Source organism: Mercenaria mercenaria, chromosome 5 (genome assembly GCF_021730395.1).
Source record: "Mercenaria mercenaria strain notata chromosome 5, MADL_Memer_1, whole genome shotgun sequence".
NCBI lineage: Eukaryota > Metazoa > Mollusca > Bivalvia > Venerida > Veneridae > Mercenaria > Mercenaria mercenaria.
In genome coordinates this window covers 78,331,137-78,352,322 of record NC_069365.1, presented here as the reverse complement: position 1 = coordinate 78,352,322, position 21,186 = coordinate 78,331,137, and the positions used below count along the sequence as shown (strand labels likewise).

General features: G+C 35.8%; 2 protein-coding genes across 4 annotated transcripts in view; both read left to right on the top strand.

Annotated features, from left to right (window-relative positions):
• LOC123557703 (uncharacterized) overlaps window positions 1-21,186 on the top strand; it is a 169,666-nt gene that overhangs the window by 76,121 nt on the left and 72,359 nt on the right. The gene's annotated exons all lie outside the window — the stretch shown is intronic.
• Window positions 2,101-6,941, top strand: LOC128557169 (zinc finger MYM-type protein 2-like). Its single transcript, XM_053544066.1, has 2 exons — window positions 2,101-2,596; window positions 5,244-6,941. The coding sequence occupies exon 2, from the start codon at window positions 5,345-5,347 to the stop codon at window positions 6,299-6,301; it is 957 nt and encodes a 318-aa protein (XP_053400041.1). The 5' UTR covers window positions 2,101-2,596; window positions 5,244-5,344; the 3' UTR covers window positions 6,302-6,941.

The window sequence follows — 21,186 nt, the reverse complement described above, 5'->3', positions numbered from 1 at the left end:
GGTCACCAGGTCAAATCAAAGAAAAAACTTGTTGACACTCTAGAGGTTACAATTTTGGCCCAATCTTAATGAAACTTGGTCAGAATGTTACCCTGAATAAAATCTTGGATGAGTTTGATATTGGGTCATCTGGGGTCAAAAACTAAGTCACCGGGTCAAATAAAAGGAAAAGCTTGTTAACACTGTAGAGGCCACATTTATAACTATATCTTCATGATTGGTCAGAATGTTACTCATGATGATCTCAAAGTCCAGATTGAATCTGGGTCATGTAGGATAAAAAACTAGGTCACCAGTTCAAATCAAAGGAAAACGCTAGTTAACACTCTAGAGGCCACATTTATGACCATATCTAAACGAAACTTGGTCAAAATGTTAATCTTGATGATCTATAGGTCATGTTCAAATCTGGGTCAGGTGGAATCAAAAACTAGGTCACCGGGTCAAATCAAAGGAAAAGCTTGTTAACACTCTAGAGGCCACATTTATAACTGTATCTTTATGAAACATAGTCAGAATGTTAATCTTGATGATCTTTAGGTCAAGTTCGAATCTGGGTCATGTGGGGTCAAAAACTAGATCACCAGGTCAAATCAAGGGAAAAGCTTGTTAACACTCTAGAGGCCACATTTATGACTGTATATTCATGAAACTTAGTCAGAATGTTAATCTTGATGATCTTTAGGTCAGGTTCGAATCTGGGTCATATTGGGTCAAAAAGTAGGTCACCAGGTCAAATCAAAGGAAAAGTTAGTTAACACTTTAGAGGCCACATTTATTACCATATCTTAATGAAACTATCTTAATGATTTTTAGGTCAATAGGTCAGGTGAGCGATACTGGGCCTTCATGGCCCTCTTGTTAGTAATATTTTGCTGCTTCTGGGACAACATTTCGAATAGTCGAGCATTGGCTTTCTTACGGACAGCTCTTGTTGTTTGCCTTTCCACTTTCACTCTCGAGCTCAAAATGACGTAGCGGATCATGTAATAAAATTATTGTAAAAAACTAGGCCAGATGTTTCTGCTATAAATACGTAGGAGTACCATGCCCAATTTACGAAGCAAAATAATTTTCAATATCTTGGTTTAAAATTGGATCAACAGTTTAGGAGGGAAAAAAAATGATTTTGTTTGTTTGTTTTGGGTTTAATGCCGTTTTTCAACAGTAATTCAGTCATGTAACGGCGGGCAGTTAACCGAACCAGTATTCCTGGATTCTGTACCAGTACAAACCTGTTCTCCGCAAGTAACTGCCAACTTCCCCACATGAATCAGAGGTGGAGGACTAATGATTTCAGACACAATGTCGTTTATCAAATAGTCACGGAGAACATACACCCCGCCCGAGGATCGAACTCGCGACCCCGAGATCCGTAGACCAACGCTCTTACCTACTGAGCTAATCGGGTGGGCTGATAAAAAATGATGTTTGAAGCTTCTTCTATTTTTAGCTCTTGCCACCATCGTTTTTGATGAATAAGAATAATATTTAAGGGTCATCTAAGGAACATTGATGTAAAAAAGATATTTTAGGTTTTTTCCCAGCAATTTTTAAAGCTTCCGCTTCAAATCAACAGTGATAAGTCTGGACACAAATTTTGCTAATTGCAAGCTAAATGCAAGTAGATTGTACAGAATGTAAGTAAATAAAACAAGAGGTCTAAGATGACCCTAAATCCCTCACCTCATCCTAGCATGTCTGACCTAGTGATTCCATGGGAACAAATATTCTGACCAATTTTCATTAAGATTGGAACAAAAATCTTGAGGGTAAACAAGTATTTTCTTTGATTCTACCTAGTTACCTAGTTTGTGACCCCACATGACCAATATTTGTGCTTGTCCAAGTTTCCATAAAAAACAAACATTCTGACAAAGTTTACATTAATTAATTCCAAACAAATGATAATCTACTTTGCTATTTCAGTAAGTTTGGTGAATGAGAAGTATTGTATGAAGTTACAGTTTAATATATTTACGTTCTTCCTATCCTTTTCCATTGACAATTTTGATGTTCGTTTTCGTATGAACAGCAAAAAGGTATAGTGCGAAAGTTACATCAACGCTGCTTAGTTAAAATGGATCCCTTTTTTTGACGACATCCGCATCTAGTCAGGGACAACGTTCCTTAGATGATGTCGCAGTTGTTCTGCCTTGTAAACAGAATGACTGGAAACTGATTTTATTGTTAATAATTATAAATGCAACAAAATGTGTGCAGTTTGTAATATTATCTTGTTTACAAATGGAAAGGAAATATAGTATAAATATAAGAAATGAAACTTTCTTTTTCGGTGTTCATGCGAAATGAATGATGGAATAGAATTGGCAAACCTGAATTACACCTTAAAAAATTTCATTATTCATATTTACGGTTGTTCTCAAGACACAGCGTTGATGTAAGCTGCATACAAAACTGTAACTGAAATGCTGAATAAAAAGGGCCATATTTAAATCAAAGTGAAGGGAATACTATCTAACTTGGTCGTTTCACTGTCTTTGATGGCGGGAAAGCCTTGTATGAAGTTTTCAGTTACTGAGAAATGAGTTAAGCATGGTGTGAAGTCAAAGTTGACGATAGCACCGATGTCCAGGTTGAGTAGAGTAGCTCTCTATTTTATTTCACAAAGAACTAGATGTCTATCCCAAATACATATTCCATTGTCTTTGAAGTTTTTAGCTTGACTATTCATAGAATAGTAGAGCTATGGGACTCTCGTGCATCGGTGTCCGCATCAGCATCGGCGTCCGCATCCAAATTTGGTCAAGTTTTTGTTTGTAAGCTGGTATCTCAGTAATCACTAGTGAGAATGGATTGAAACATCACAGCACATGTATATTCAATACTTTGTCTTTTTGTGCACAACTTAGGTATATCTAGAAATAAAATAACTTTCAAAATATACTAAAACCACTTATTTGGCAGTGGTTTTAAATTCACTGAATATAATGCTTGTTCTTTATACTTTTCTGATATGCTTGTTATGGTCCCTTAATATGGAGGAGAATAGTTAAAGCCACTTTGTCCATCACACTTTCTGTCCAGAGGATATCAAAGATACCAAGTTGTAACTTTTACAGGAGATCCATTTCAGTTGACTTTATTTCTAGATTTGACCTTTTCATTCCTAGGTAGGTTTGTTAGAACTTTAATACTATCGATGGAAATTGTATGAATCTTAAAAATTAAAAAGTATTGAAGCCTCAATTTACATACACCACTTTAATCGATTTCATTGATTTACTACCATACATAATCTGAGGAAAAGAAATACTTGAAATAAGTTGCATGGAACATACTGATTAACTCCAGTCTGTGTGTCTGTCGCAAAGCTTGTCTGCACTCTTAAGTCGAACATTTCTCATCCGATCTTCACCAAACTTCAACAAAATGTGTTTGCCAGTAAGTGCTCAGCCAGGTTCGATAACTAGCCAAATCTGCCAGGCACTTTGGAATTATGGCCCTTGAATTACCGAAAAAAGCTCAGATCTTGTGACCTAAAATGACCAGGCCCAATACTAAAAATTAGTAGCGTCCAAGTCCTTTTAGGGCACTTTATGTGTGCTGTAAGTGCAAATTTCACCAAACTTGTGTTTGTTCATAAGTCTTTGGCCAAGTTTGTTAACTAGGCAAATCGGACCAGGTTTTTCAGAATTATGGCCCTTGAATAACCAAAAAAAAACAAAAAAAACACTCAGATATTTACCAATTTTGACCTTTAAAAAGTAGTATAGGGGTCCTCTTGGCATCAAAAAAGCACATGCACATGTGCTCTCAGTAAACAGTATAATAAAGACTGACTTTCTATTTAGATGATTAGCAGTTGTGGGAGACATGCACTTTTTTCAAAAGCATCTCTAGTTTTTCTTTGTTACTATAGATAACTTAAATGATAACTTTTTTATAATTGGCCAAAAAGAAATCCATATCAAAACAACTGTAGGTTTTTAGCTCGACAATTCGAAGAACAGTCTAGCTATTCTACTCACCCTGACGTTGGCGTCGGCATTGGCGTGACACCTTGGTTAAGTTTTTGCATGCAAGTACATACAGCTATCATTTAAGGGCATATAGCTTCGAAACTTATTTTTATTTTTCTAGGTCAATTACCAACCTCACTGGGTCAAGTCCCATAACTCTGACATGTATTTTGAGCAAATTATGCCCCCTTTTGGACTTAGAAAATTTTGGTTAAGTTTTACATACAAGTTACTATCTCCAAAACTAATGCAGATATTGAATTGAAACTTCATATGTGTCTTTGGGGTTATAAAACTAGTTGATAGCAGCAAGTTCCATAACTCTGACCTTCATTTTGGCCAAATTATGCCCCCTTTTGGACTTAGAAAATCCTGGTTAATGTTTTGCGTGCAAGTACATACAGCTATTACTAAAAGGCATATAGATTTGAAACTTATTGTTTCTTTTTCTAGATCACTTACCAACCTCACTGGGTCAAGTCTCATAACTCTGACATGTATTTTGAGCAAGTTATGCCCCCTTTTGGACTAAGAAAATTCTGATTAAAGTTTTACATGCAAATTACTATCTCCAAAACTAATGCAGATATTGAATTGAAACTTCAGATGTGCCTTCGAGGGTATAAAACTAGTTGATAGCAGCAAGTCCCATAACTCTGATATGCATTTTGGTGAAATTATGTCTCCTTTTGAACTTAAAACTCTTTTGATATTTAACCTTTTTGGGTAATATTTTCCTGCTTCCGGGACAATAATTTGAATAGTCGAGCTCGGCTGTCTTACAAACAGCTTTTGTTATTTATGCAAATTTTAATCCATGTGTTTTGTTATACATGTAACATATTGTATATATAGTACAGTATTATTTATACATGATTGACATATGTCAGTTCATTATGTTTTACTGCAGTAGAAACAATTAGGTGCCTTCCAGTAGAGGACTTTGTATTGCATGGCAATACTTCATTCCCTTGTTTCCCTCAAAGAGCTTGATTAATGTTTTCATGCAAGATGTTATCTTGTCACTGTCATACCTTGTAGACAGTAATGAAATAACTGGGATATGTAAGTCTTGTCAAGTTATACTCCTTGCTCAACTTCGAAGTTGTTGAATAGTCGAGTGTATTGTCTTACTGATATCTCTTCTTGTGTAAGATTTGGAAAATCTTTAATACAATAAATACAAAGGCTAATGTTTTGCTGATTAGCGATTGACTACATAAAACTTTAAATTAAATAACATTTTCAATACATTTTTAGGGTCAGCACCAGAAGGTTTTCGGGAAGTTACAGCGGAAGCAAACCAAGGAAACCTCCAACCATCTGTCTCCACAAACACACTAGAGGTGATTAAGAGGGCTATGAATGCCTACAAAAAATGGAGAAGAGATGTCCTATCAAAAGAGTCTGGAAAATTGTCTGACTTACATGCTCTATTGAAATCGAAGGAAAATATTTTGAAAATGGACAATTCTGAACTTAATTTCGTGTTATCTTGTTTTTTCCTTGCCGTTAGAAAAGAAAATGGGGAGGTATATCTCCCTGACACTATTCATGTCTTTATTTCAGGTATCCAGAAACATTTTCAAATGAATGGCCGGGATGTGTCATTTTTCATTGATACTCAATTTAAAGGCCTTAAAAATTGTCTTGAAAACTTACTGAAAGAAAGAAGTAAATTAGGTATTTGTTTATACAAAAAGCAAGCAAAACCAATAACAACAGAACAAGAAGATAAGCTATGGCAAAGCAAACTCTTGGGTGATGAGACACCTAGAATGCTTCTCAACACTATGTTTTGGATTATTAGAATATATTTTGGACTCAGAGGGGGACAGGAACATAGTAATCTTGCCCTGAATAATTTCAAAATAGGATGTGACACAGATGGTAGGCGCTTTTTGCAATACACAGAGACGATGCCAAAAACAAACAGCAGGTTAAAATACAGACGTGTTAACCCTCATTGTGCCAAAGCTTACGAGTTAATTGAGAATCCTGCACGATGTCCAGTTGCTATTTTTCAAAAGTATACTTCAAAACTCCATCCATCTTCGAATCCCAAAAAATTCTATTACAATCCGATCATAAATGGCGGCCTCAGAGGACCTTGGTTCACCCTTGTAGCCGTTGGACATAGACAGCTTAACCAAGTAGTCAAAACTATTATGCATGACGCAGGATACGAAGGTCATTATACAAACAATTCATTGCGGGTTACTGCTACAAGGTTAACTAATGCGGAAGTTCCAGACCAACTTATTATGGCACAAACAGGACAATGTAGCAGTGCAGACGGCCTAGTCGAGATCAGATAAAAAAAATGTTTCTGACGTTCTCTGGTCGCATAAAATTATGTAAACAGAAAACATTTCCAATGCTCAAGAAACAAATTTTAAAGTCTTGAGTTTAATCGAAAATGAATCAAAACAAAGTTCCTCTCTCCCAGGATCTCTTGAAATATCTGGTTCTTCTTGTTTCACGATAAATTTGTATAGCTTGTAAAACATATAAAGGGAATACTTTGCAGAACTAAAAACAAACTGTTGCAGTTTTTGATTTGTATGGTTGTACACAGTTGACAGATGTTTTTTGTACTATTTGATGAGCAGGTGTAAGTTAGGTAGTGCGCATGTTATACAGTAGTTGCACACAAACTAGCTATTACAAATAGTTCATGCTAAAGTATAAAAACGTATGTCTCTTCTGTACCACCATTGATTTATACTTTTAATTGCAAGTTGAAAAGGTGATATATTGTATATTCACATGAAAATTTGCATTAATTTTATTCACCCGCATGATTTACTTAAGAATATGTCGATGTTGTGTACACTTGGCTATAAGATATATGGGAATGTTAATAATCAAGTCATAGTTAATCATGATGTATAAAGTTATGTTTTGAAAGCCATTGAATCATTCTTATTGAAGGCTTAATAAATTCATGCAGTTTTATTCTTCTGTTTTCTTTTGCTTGATTTTGAGCTCATCAGAGCACAAAGTGCTCAAGGTGAGCTATTGTGACTGGTCATTGTCCGGCGTCCTTCGGTGCGCGCCCTTCGTCAACATCTGCCTTGTGAACACTCTAGAGACCACATGTGTGACCCAATCTTTATGAAACTCGGTCAGAATGTTCAGGGCTTTTTCAGGGGGTTTTGGGAAAAAGACCACTGGTCATATTGGGAATTTTTAACGCGGTAAATTGTCAAATTTGGGAAAATATACTGACAAATTGAGTTTTTAATTAATATATAATTATTAGTTTAAATCTTCAATTTCAAATTTTACTGGTAGATAGTATTCCCTTGTGAAATTTTGAGAATTTTTTTTTCAGGATTGTGTTCCAATATTGCCTAAAAATACAGTAACTCTTTATTTGTCATGCTAAAATTTTTGTTTACAGTTTTCACGAAAGTTATAACTGAAATTATCCAAAAAGTAGACTGGCAAAGTGCGTGTATTTTCGAGTGTTAAAACTTGGTCGCGAAAATATGTGACAATTGATTTTAATGGTATAAGAACTACCTGTCAACATGTTTTGGGTACTTTATTCAGTTAATATTTGTGTTTTTATGCATTTTGAGAGGTTTTTAGCTCACCTGAGCACAGAGTGCTCAGGGTGAGGTATTGTGATCGCTCACCGTCCGGCGTCCGTCCGTCTGTCCGTCCGTCCGTTGTACGTCCGTCCACACTTTCCTTTAAACAACATCTTCTCCTAAACCAACAGGCCAGTTTTGATGAAACTTCACAGGGATGTTCCTTGGATGGCCCCCTTTCAAAATTGTTCAAAGAATTGAATTCCATGCAGAACACTTGTTGCCATGGCAACCGAAAGGAAAAACTTTAAAAATCTTCTTCTCAAAAACCAGAAGCCCTAGAGCTTAGATATTTGGTGTGAAGCATTGCCTAGTGGACCTCTACCGAATTTGTTCAAATCATGACCCCGGGGTCAAAATTGACCCCGCCCCAGGGGTCACTTGATTTTACATAAGAAAATCTTAAAAAATCTTCTTCTCAAAAACCAGAAGCCTTAGAGCTTAGATATTTGACATGTAGCATTGCTTAGTGGACCTCTACTAAAATTGTTCAAGTCATGACCCCGGGGTCAAAATTGACCCCGCCCCAGGGGTCACTTGATTTTACATAGGAAAATCTTCAAAAAATTTCTAAAAATAAACCAGAAGGCCTAGAGCTTAGATATTTCACATGTAGCATTGCCTAATGGACCTCTACAAAATTTGTTCAAATCATGGCCCCCGGGGTCAAAATTGACCCCGCCCCAGGGGTCACTTGATTTTACATAGGAAAATATTTAAAAAATCTTCTTCTCAAAAACCAGAAGCCCTAGAGCTTAGATATTTGACATGTAGCATTGCCTAGTTGACCTCTACTAAAGTTGTTCAAATTATGACCCCCGGGGTCAAAATTGACCCCACCCTAGGGGTCATTTGACTTTACATAGGAAAATCTTCAAAAGTTTTCTAAAAATAAACCAGAAGGCCTAGAGCTTAGATATTTCACATGTAGCATTACCTAGTGGACCTCTACAAAATTTGTTCATATCATGACCCCCTGGGTCAGAATTGACCCCGCCCCAGGGGTCACTTGATTTTACATAAGAAAATCTTCAAAAATTTTCTAAAAATAAACTAGAAGGCCTAGAGACTAGATATTTGACATGTAGCATTGCCTAGTGGACCTGTACAAAATTTGTTCAAACCTTGTCCCCCGGGGTCAAAATTAACTCCGCCCTAGGGGTCACTTGATTTTACATAGGAAAATCTTAGAAAAAAATTCTAAAAATAAACCAGAAGGCCTAGATCTTAGATATTTGACATGTAGCATTGCCTATTAGACTTTTACAAAATTTATTCAAATCATGACCCCTGGGGTCAAATTGACCCTGCCCCATGGGGTTACTTGATTGTACATAGAAAAATCTTCAAAATTTTCTAAAAATAAACCAGAAGAGCTTAGATATTTGACATGTAGCATTGCCTAGTGGACCTCTACAAAAAGTTTTCAAATCTTGTTTTTAAAGTTACTTAATGAAAATTTCAACTATATTTTCTCATAATTCTTTTGATTGATTTCTATTATGATCTTTTGACCTTGAAGACTTGTCCTTAAGTGCAATGATAACAGGTGAGCGATATAGGGCCATCATGGCCCTCTTGTTGCATACAAATCATACATTTCTTCAGCAAAATCTTGTAATTATTTTTTGCCGAGGTTGCAGACGGTCATGTTACTAAAAATAGAAACGAGTTGGTTTTTCCAACATTTTGTTTGATTTACTTGGCAAACAAAACTTATTGTGCAAGAATTATTATTGAAAAACAGAAAGTAACTGATTTCAGTTGGGAAATTTTTCATTGGATTGGGATTTTTTTGCTCCAGATTGGGAAAAATAGAGCATATTTGGCATTGGGAATGGGGCTGAATATCGGCCCCGTGAGATAGGGTGAAAAAGCCCTGATGTTAGTCTTGATGATCTCTAGATCAAGTTCGAAACTGGGTCATTTGGGGTCAGAAACTAGGTCACTACTTCAGATCAAAGGAAAAGCTTGTGAACACTCTATTTACCACACTTTTGATCCAATCAAAGAGCTATAAAAATAAATAGATCGGCAACTTAAAAGGCGTATAGAGCAAATCTCGCCAACATCCCGTGACAACTAATGAGATCTCGTTTACCGGAAGTGGTGCGTTCTGCACGCGCCATTTTGTATGCGAAAGCAATAATTCATCGGTAAATTAATTATCACCGTATGACCACGCTTCTTTTGATAGTGAGAAACGTGTGAGAAACGTGTACTCTGCGTCTGAAGACTATTTCACATTAAACTAATGTTATTTCAGAAGCTAACATGTATTTTAAATGTAGTTTTAAAGGTACAAATTGTAACTCATGCTCGCCAATGTTTGTTTTTACTAAGATAACGCCGATTCACACTCTGACACGAGATCACGCGAGATTACAGCCAGTTGCCATTCTGTGTATTTTATACTTCTTTGATCCAATCTTTATGAAACTTGGTCAGAATGTTAGTCTTGATGATCTCTAGGTCAAATTTGAATCTGGGTCATGTTGGATCAAAAACTAGGTCAGTATGTCAGATCAATTGAAAACCTGTTTTAACACTCTTAGAGACCACATTTGTGACCCAATCTTTATGAAACTTGGTCAGAATGTTAGTCTTGATGATCTCTATGTCAGTTCTGAAACTGGGTCATGTTTGATCAAAAACTAAGTCACCTGGTCAAATCAAAGGAAAAGCTTGTTAACACTCTAGAGGCCACAGTTGTGTCCCAATATTTATGAAACTTAGGAAGTTTGGCTTGATGATTTCTAGGTCAAGTTTGAATCTGGTCATGTGGGTTCAAAAACTAGGTCACCTGGTCAAATCAAAGGAAAAGCTTGTGAACACTTCAGAGGTCACAGTTGTAACTCAGTTTTTATGAAACTGGATCACAGTTTGCCTTAATCATTTCTAGGTCAAGTTTGATCTAGGTCATGTGGAGTCAAAAACCTAAGGCCACTAGGCCAGATTAAAGGAAAATCTTTTCAACTCTCTAGAGACCATAATTTAAGTTTGAAACTCATGAGAAATAGTCAAGAATGTTTGTTTTGATAATCTGTAGGTAAAGTTCGAATCTGGATCATGTGGGGTCAAAAACTAGGTCACCCAGTGAAATTTGATCAGAATGTTGTCTCAAGTTTAACTCATGGTCATGTGAGGTTAAAAACTAGGTCAGGAGGCCAGATCAACTCTGGTGAGTGATATATAGGGCCATCATGGCCCTCTTGTTTGAAAATACAGAAAGTTGAATATCATAGAGGTTGCATTTTCATACTGGTGTGTTGTAGCCAAATACTAGTTAGTATATTGATTTATTGATCATACATACAGTCTAACCCCTCTTAACGGTTACCTCTTCCCAATTGTCAGTCTGTGACGGCCCTGTCGATTTTTACTCAATTTTATTACCCGCTTCAGCGATCACCCCTCATCAGCGGTCAACGAATTTGCACCCCCGGCCACCATATTTACCCCTATCAGTAGCCAATCATTTTGATTTTTCAAAAATCTCAGGACGGTCTGAGCAGAAAGGACGTATCTGAAAAAAATTAACATTTGTTTATTCAGCGACGAATTGTTTATTTCGCGACAGTTTGATAATAATTACTAATTATGATCTCGTAGTTGGAATTCTATGTGTTAACAAAGATTTTGTCTTCTAAATGGAAGTGTATGACTTTTGATGCCAACTTAGCAGTCATTAAAGATACTAAATGACATGAGCTTCTCCATTCAGACTGATAACAAAAGGTGTGATCGTCTTTTTGTTATGATCAAATGGCCAGTTACTATCGGCAATTAGCGTATCACCTCGTGTCAGTTTTGTTATTCACAGATTGATCTCGGTAAAAGATAATACTTGATCTTTAATTAGTGTCAAGAGATTTGTGATTTATTTATATTTCTTTTCAAATTACTTAAGAAAGATATATAAACCACCAGAATCTTCAATTTTAGTCGAGACAAAAAGGGCCTAGAGTAGTTTCTTTTTACGTAAATGGCGAAATTGACAATTTTTTTCCAACACATGCTGGAGTTGTTGATTGCGGAGAAGACCATTAAAATTACTAAGTTAATTAAATGCACATCAGTATATTATGGTAAAATGAAAAGAGTGGTCACCTCGCTTAGAAGCGGCCAAATTGTCTGTTTCCCCTGGCTGACTGCTTAAGAGGGGTTAGACTGTATGTATAATTGGCTTGCCAATCACTGGCAGCGGGTTAGTATTCAAATATTAACCTACTTGAATCGGGTTAGTATTTGGATACAAACCTGCACTCAAGCTCTTTGCAGTCAATAAGCTCAATGCTAACTCATTAAAAACAAAGGAGCCATGCAGTAAGCAACAACGACTACATTTAACATCTGATCTTCATGAAATTTGATCAGAATATTTGTCTGGATGCAGTTCGGGTCAAGTTTGAATATTAGGGGACATCTTGGATAATATATAAGTTAGTTAACAAGTTAGAACTAGATTAACAGACTATCGTTGTTTGCGATGAATCGTATTGGAAAAAACAATTAAATACAGTTTTCAAAATACTTTTTTTTACGGGTCCGAGAATCGAACTCCCGACGAAAAAGTATAAGACAGATACCAATACCTCTCGGCCAATGAGGATTTATTGCTTGCAGCATAAACGAAATGTATTGACTTAAATTTAGGCTATTGTTTTGTTTGTTTACATTTCAAAGCGCCTTATTACTATGCGATATAATAGGTCAGACATGTATACAATGTTACGGTGTTTTTCTCAGGTGAGCAACCTAGGGCCATCTTGGCCTTCTAATCTTTTATCTGACTTTTCGCTGTAGATTTTAAGTGGATGCTTTAAAAATCTTTCATTAAGAAATTGATGGGTAGAATCTGAAATATTTTTTTATACACCAATGTTTCTTAGATGACCCTTAAGTACTATCCTTATTCATCAAAAACGATGGTGGCAAGAGCTAAAAAAAGAAGCAGCTTTAAACCTCAATTTTTATCCCTCCTAAACTGTTGATTCAATTTTAAACCAAGATATTGAAAATTATTTTGATTTGTAAAAGTGGGCATAGTTCTCCTATGTCTTTACAGTAAAGCAGAGTCATTTGGCCGAATTTTTACAAAAATTTCATCAGTGTGCCCAAGCTCTTGATTGGGCTATGTCATTGAGCTCGAAAATTAAAGTGGTAAGGCAAACAAAAAGTATAAATCAGGGTGTCAGCTTTTTATTCAACATATCTATACCAGGGCTCCGGAAATTTGCGGGTTTGTCGGTTTTGGACCGATTTTTGACTTTTCAGACCGATTCGTGAAGTGAAAAAACGAAAAAAATCGGTCCCGTAAAAATGGAGAAAAGTATAAATTTCGGTCTGAAATCTCAATACACAGTCACCTGCCAAGCAGGAAATTGTTGGTCGCACCCTCAGATAACAAACGGTCTGACTGTCACCTTGATAATCAGTCCGTAATTAGCACGTGACGCAATCAGTGCTCGCGCGGCACATCCTTTAATATTTGCAGACAGCCGACTGCAATGTATTAAACATTTTTGACTGGTTTCCAAATGTTTCTGACTGGATCCACTTCGTTTACTTAGAATCAAAAGGCTATGATTAATCACGGGTAAAAAACAAACAGCAACCCGACTGTACGAAAAAAAAGAAGAAAAAAATGGACTGGCTAACACGAATGATAAAGAAAACCGGAGTGACACTGTTTATCAAATCGGTCTTTTAAAAAACGTTTCAAAATGAAATTTTGTTTACATCAAACGAGAATATATAACTTTATAAAATGTAGTTGCTTACTGAAGAACAACGCCAGTGAAATGAAATATCTGTGGCCAACCCGCGTGACCCTTGGTACTATACATGCGGGAAATTCGATCTCAGCGTTCACATAACGTACACATTCGGTCCGCGACAGAGTATTCTTAAAATACTGAGGATGTTTGGCAGAGAATATGTCACTTTGACGCATTGTATTTTATAAAATTCTGTCAGAGAATGAGGAAATTTCACAAAGTATCTGCCGTGAATACGGTACCGAAGTCACATGCGTTGTCTTTTAGACTAGTTAGGTACACGGTGTCAGTGCCTCGGCAATTTTATCCCGCAAGTATTTTCTCGGAAAAACATCGAAATTTAAACTAAGTAATGATCACATATAACACTGAATAACTGTCTTCATTGTATGGTAACTCGCGGTGGCCGGTAAATCATTCTTAATGCATGACATGCTTATTTCTTTACTCTGTCATGTTTTACAAATATGGTATATTGGTAATGCGGTGGGTGGGGTAGCGCCGATGTCATGATTTTCGTTTTGGACCGATTGATTTCTCAAAACTTCCGGAGCCCTGATCTATACTATGATTTCTCCGCCAAAAATTTTAACGCTATTCCTGTTCAATTGACTACAGTGAGAACACCTCAGAGTGCACATTATCGAAAGTGGTTGAACAGGAATAGCATTAAAACGAGGTTTTGGTGAGGAAATCATAGTACAGGGGATAGCACTTTCAAACAGGTTTCAAATCTTGTGCATGATATCAACATAATAGATGAATAAAAACTAACGCTGATTTATAATTTTTAGCTCGACTATTCATAGAATAGTAGAGCTATTGGACTCGCCCATGCGTCGGCGTCCGCGTCGGCGTCGGCGTCCGCGTCCGCGTCCCGATTTGGTTAAGTTTTTGTATGTAAGCTGGTATCTCAGCAACCACTTGTGGGAATGGATTGAAACTTCACACACTTATTCACTGTGATAAACTGACTTACATTGCACAAGTTCCATAACTCTGTTTTGCTTTTTTACAAAATTATGCCCCTTTTTTGACTTAGAAATTTTTGGTTAAGGTTTTGTATGTAAGCTTGTATCTCAGTAACCACTTGTGGGAATGGATTGAAACTTCACACACTTATTTACTGTGATAAACTGACTTACATTGCACAGGTTCCATAACTCTATTTTGCTTTTTTACAAAATTATGCCCCTTTTTCGACTTAGAATTTTTTGGTTAAGGTTTTGTATGTAAGCTGGTATCTCAGTACTCACTAATGGGAATGGATTGAAACTTCACACACTTGTTCACTGTCATGATCTGACATGCACAAAGCAGGTCCCATAACTTTATTTTGATTTTTTACAAAATTATGCCCCTTTTCAACATAGAAATTTTTGGTTAAGTTTTTGTATGTAAGCTGGTATCTCAGTATCCACTAATGGGAAAGGATTGAAACTTCACACACTAGTTCACTTTCATGATATGACGTGCAGTGCAAAGGGTCAATAACTCAACTTTGCATTTTACAAAATTATGCCCCTTTTTCAACTTAGGAGTTTTTGGGTTAAATTCTTATATGTAAGCTGGTATCTCAGTACCCACTAATGGGAATGGATTGAAACTTCATACACTTGTCCACTGTCATGAGCTGATAAGCACTATGCAGGTTCCATAACCCTATTTTACTTTTTTACTAAATTATGCCCCTTTTTCGACTTTCTTATTCATTCAAACGACAAGGCTGTTAAATAGTCGAGCGTTGCTGTCCTCCGACAGCTCTTGTTGCTTACGTTTCCACTTTCACTTTCGAGCTTGTAGCGGGATTGGGAACACTGTTCATATGATTTTATTTTTGAGTCGGCTAAACGATGAAATCGTTTTGACGAGTCCTTGCTATCCAGCGATTCTCTAAGTCTAAATGGACCAAATAACACAGTGAAGGGATGTAGTTCCATTAGATTTCTCAAACTTCAAACAGTTCACTGCATGAATGAAGTTAAGTTGTGTGAATTCCCTTTGCTATGACCAATATACGATGTAATCTGTCATATTTATGACTTGTAATTGTGCAATACTCGAATGTAACTCATTAAGCATAAATGTGCATTTTATGAACTGCGCAGGCTTACAAAGCTTGCGTAACATCCAGCGAAAGACAAAAAATAGTTCCACAGGGCTCCAGATAAGATGCGTATTAGCGTAAATTACGTATAAAAATAATGCAAATACGCATGTCTAATAATTTCTAAGCGTATAAAACGTATATAAAATTACAGAAATGCACACAATGCTATCTGAATCGTCTGGATGCGTTAGGTAACATAGCCGATCCCGATCAGCCTTAATTCTCCCACATTGAACGTATACACGCATCGTATGATTTCTATAAACTTTGCGTGGGTTTCTACACACACACATGAATTTTGCAGTCAGTAAACGGATAAATTATCGGAAGAAGAAGCTCTTACTGGTTTGTTTAGTTACTACAGATATTAAAAATGATTTTAAATCTTATTTTTCGAGAAATAAACAAATCGGCGAAACATTAAATTGTATTTTCTTGTGGTTTTTGAAATCGAAAGTAGATCGTCTATGTTTGGCTGCTTTCACGAAACGAAACAACTTTTTTATGAAAAGATTTAAATAAGAGGTAATTTAACCGTAAACTTCAATGTCAGATACTGCCAATTGCTGCTAAATATCTTTGTATCATCACAATTTGTAAAATATATTGTTAAAAATGGAGAAAAGTGTAATCGTATCCGGATATAATATTTTGGGTAAATATCGAGCTGTGTTATGAAATTTTAACATTCATGTAACATACATGATAGATATTATTGTAACAGAAATGATTCTAGAATTTATTTTTATTACACCTACATATAATCTATGTCAGACTGGTATTCTAGTCCTGAGGCATGATCTGAAAGTAAAAGGATGATGTGAAGTCATACTTTGGGTATTGTAATACTAGAAAGAATCTAGATCATAACCTTTCTGGAATTTTGACTGGTTTGGATAATTTGCTTACGATTCTGGTTCGCAAAAAAATGAAACCGTCACCCATTCTGCTTTTCATGATGACACATGGCTTGATTTTTGCAGTCAGTAAGCAGATAAATTATCCCGAGAAAGAGCTCTTACTGATTTGTTTAATTACTACTGATTTTAAAAATGATTTTATTTCTTATTTTTCGAGAAATAAACAAATCGGCGAAAACATTAAATTGTATTTTCTTGTAGTTTTTGAAATCGAAAGTAGATCGTCTATGTTAGAGTGCATTGACGAAACGAAACAATTTTTTTTATGAAATGATTTAAATAATTTCACCGTAAACTTCAATGTCAGATACTGCCAATTGCTGCTAAACTGTCTTCATATCATCACAATTTGTAAAACATATTGTTGAAACTGGAGATTTTGGCGGTAAAAAAGAAAGTGTAATCATATCCGGATATAATATTTTGGGTAAATATCGAGCTGTGTTATGAAATTTAAACATTAAAGTAACAGACATAATAGATATTATTGTAACAGAAATGATTCTAGAATTTATTTTTATAATACATACATAGAATCAATATCAGACTTATATTCTAGTGCTGAGGCATGACCTGAAAGTAAAAATATGAAGTGACAGTCATTCATACTTTGAATATTGTAATACTAAAAAGAATCTAGAGGTAATATTTAGAAATTGAAACATAAAATTTTCAGTTAGAAATCGCACCAAAGACTGTATCAAGGGTCTACATTTTCAAAATTTCCTTGTGGTGATACCCCAAACCCTAATTGCAGGAGGGGGTATCCTCCCACACCCTCCCCCCATATTGCCACTTTACAGTTTGATACATTTGCCCTTTTACCACCTGCCACAATGCCCATTTCACAATCTGACTGCAGTTCAAAGCCTGAAGGAACACCCCTCCCCAAACCCACCCTGCTACCGACCAGGTAAAATGGCTCAAACATTATTTCAGCCCAGTCTGGGCCTGTGTGTCTACATGAATCAAAACGGATAATTGAAAGTACATAGACTTGGGGACTACTGACATGGTTTTGAAGGAGTTAACAGGTCTGAAATAGAATAAATGATGGTTTTAACTAAAAAAGAACTGCATTTATTAATATTGGTTATCTTTTCCGAAATTGGTAGCTAGTCCGAGTAACTTCTCTTAGTTTCGAATGCGCAATTTTCCTGTCAGTGTAAACATTCATGACACTATATATTGACACTCAGCAACATTTACATATCTTTAAACGCAAAAGTAAGTATACTTTAAATTCACATCCCTTATAATATGATTGAACAATACCTAGCGTGTGACACGGTTATTGCCAGGCCCCTTATCTGTAAAATATCTGAACAGTTCTTTCGTCCATCCGTTACAAATTGTATGTGGCAATCCGCGCTATAAAATTTCTAAAATATATAAGTTTTCATATTCAAATTTTATCATGTGCGAATATATACCAGCCGATAATTGCCTGTTTTGGTAATGCCGGAGGCAAATGTTTACTGGAAAAATATTTATAGTCATGGGCGGTATCTTAGTGTCACCTGTCAAATTGTAGTTTGTACTTTCAACATTTTCAACTTTAAACATTTTTATTTTTGCGAACCACTCTTCAATTTTAGAGAAATATATTGGGTTTAAATACTTGTATAATATCAATCAAAGTTTTACTAGGAATCGATTGAATGTCCATTTCATCTATTGTAACAAAATCTCTGTTCAGTTGGGGAAAAAACTAAAACCAAACTGAAACTGGTAGACTATACTACCAGTACATCAATCATTAGCCGACTCTCAGGCCCTTCAGGCCTTTGATTTTATTTAGGGTAACATAAATTATATCCAACTCCAGGGATAGACTCCAGGTCCCCTTTGGGCATTATTTCATCACAGTCTGGCACCTTGATAGAACTGCCAACCTTATGTTAGCCAGTTGGATGTCTTCCTCTCTGAAAGAATTCTACATGAGGTTTCAAATAAGGTTTCAAACCCACATCAGTCAATGGCAAGTGGTTAGAAATTTGCACTGTGACTGTTAAAATAATACTGATTTGTCAAAACACATGTGCACCAGAGGACCTGGTCTCTAATCCCTGTGTGTTTTAGTAGAAACTTTAATATTCTCGTTGTAAACTGTTTGCCTGATTTTAAAATATTTTTACATAGACAATTAATCGTTTGGTAACTCTTAATATTGATCAAAATTTTCCTATTCTTCTAAAACAATGTTGTTGCCAGAGTTTGATATAAAAGTTGTTCTTAACCAGAAGTGGTAATGCTGGGTTTTTCTAATATGCAGTCACGTGATGTAGGTACAACCTATCAATCAATAACATGGCTGTTTTTGTTACAATTCAGTGATGTGCCGAAGTTAATTCAGGAATGCCTACAAAAACATATGTAATGGGGATAATGTAAAAGTGACAGCTGATACAAAGGTGCAGAGGCGCAACATTTTGATCATTTCCAAAGCCAAAAACTAACCCCCAGAGATGCAGACATGTCAAGTTATGTGGATCCCAGTGTGAATAAACTTCATATGCATTATGTTTGTTTAAAGATGCAGTGACATGTTGGCATACATGCCATAATTTTTCAGAACATTTCCGGGATTCTGAGTTAAAATTTACGGGATTTTTACCTTTTGTCCGGGACATACACCGTGACATTGGTATTTGTCTGTTTCATGCAAAAATATCATAATATACATGTAGTTTCCTGAGATAAACATTGTTCACTCGCTTGTATTAATTTGCGGCAAATGTCGTCTAGCTTTCTAAGGGAGGTAAATACATGTATACGGGTAATACATCTAAGTTCGGCACATGAATTTATTGCGTTCCCGAGGTGAACAGAATTAGGAGACTTACTATATACGAAGAATCAACCTGGTCATCGTGGTATCATTCTAAAGCTTAAACATTTATTTAATAATTAAATTGAATCCTTAACAGAATAAAATAAATCTTGTAGATAAAATCGACAATATAAAATATTTGGATTCGGGGTCAATTTTCATCGGTCGGTCGGCATTCAGCATTTTAATTTATTATGTGTGACAATCAATCTAGATCTTAAATAATTAAAACCTTTTTAAAAAATAATTATCGTTTATCTGACCTTTCTTAATAATCTCTTCCATAAAGGTTTACATGTAGCTTTACCGCCAAACGTGCTAAAACAAAAGATTTACGACTATTGTTCCTAATTTAACTATCATAAAACAGTTATTGTTTGCATAATCCTGTCGTTTTTAAATCAGGGTCATCAAAATAACTGACTGTAACTTAATCAGTGTCATCAAAAGATCGTCGCGTGATCAAAGCGGGCTTAATCAACACGTGTCCCGCTCCAGGGCATGAAACTGATTAGGAATAAACAATGTGACACTGGGGACTGTTTAATGTGTAAAATTTAACAACTTATAGACAAAAACAAGTTTTTTGGGGGAATTATTTTTATTAGCTCATCTGATTTTTTGAAAAAAAATGATGAGTTATTGTCATCACTTGAGCGGTTGTCGGCGTCGGCGTCGGCGTTGCCTGGTTAAGTTTTATGTTTGGGTTTCAGCTTTTCTCCTAAACTATCAAAGCTATTGCTTTTGAAACTTGGAATATTTGTTCACCTCATAAGCTGCCCTGTATAGCAAGAACAAAACTCCATCTTGTTTTTTGCAAGTTTTTATGGCCCCTTTTGTACTTAGAAAATATCGGATTTCTTGGTTTTAAGTTTTATGTTTAGGTCAACTTTTCTCCTAAACTATCAAAGCTATTGCTTTGAAACTTGGAATACTTGTTCACCATCATAAGCAGACGTTGTACGTCAAGAATCATAACTCCATCTTGCTTTTTGCAAGATTTATTCCCCCTTTTTGGGACTTAGAAAATCAGTTTCTTGGTTAATTTTTATGTTTAGGTCAGCTTTTTATCCTAAACTATCAAGCTATTGCTTTAAAACTTGCAAACACTTGTTTACCATCATAAGTTGACCCTGTATAGCAAGAAACATAACTCGCGTCTGCTTTTTGCAAGATTTATGGCCCCTTTTTGACTTAGAAAATATCAGATTTCTTGGTTAAGTTTTATGTTTAGGTCAATTTTTTCTCTTAAACTATCAAAGCTATTGTTTGAAATTGAAAACACTTGTTCACCATCATAAGCTGACCTGTACAGCAAGCAACATAACTCCATCCTGCTTTTTGCAATAATTATTGCCCTCTTTTGGACTTAAAAAATCATTTTCTTGGTTGAGTATTATTTTTTAAGTCAACTTTTCTCATAAACTATTAAGCTATTGTTTTAAAAACTTGCAACAGTTTTTCACCATCATAAGTGGACACTGTACATCAAGAAACATAACTCTATCTGCTTTTTGCAAGAATGATGGCCCTTTTTTAGACTTAGAAAATCATGGGTAGGACAATATTTTTTATTACACAAAAAAAATCAGATGAGCGTCAGCACCCGCAAGGCGGTGCTCTTGTTTGTTCCTGTATTTTTATTTTTCCGGGACATTTTAAGACTGTCCGGGACACCGGGACGAGTATGTAATTTCCGGGACAATCCCGGACAATCCGGGACGTATCACATGTATGCATGTTGGGCTCACTTTGAATTAATTTCGTAGAAATGTTCCTTGAGTGACCTTCTGATTCATTTATGGAAAGCTGTGTTGATTTACCGAAGACAACATGTATGGCTGCCGGGGAGAGGTGTATTTGTCGGTATTTTGCACTAGTTTTGACTCATTTCTTTCTTATTTCAAAAGCTGGCTAATAATTGTAGAAAGCAGTGGGAGCCAGGGGTCAAGGTCACTGTT

Excerpts from the sequence above, each read along its gene's own strand:
- LOC128557169 (XM_053544066.1), top strand. The coding sequence starts at position 5,345 with ATGAATGCCTACAAAAAATGGAGAAGAGATGTCCTATCAAAAGAGTCT.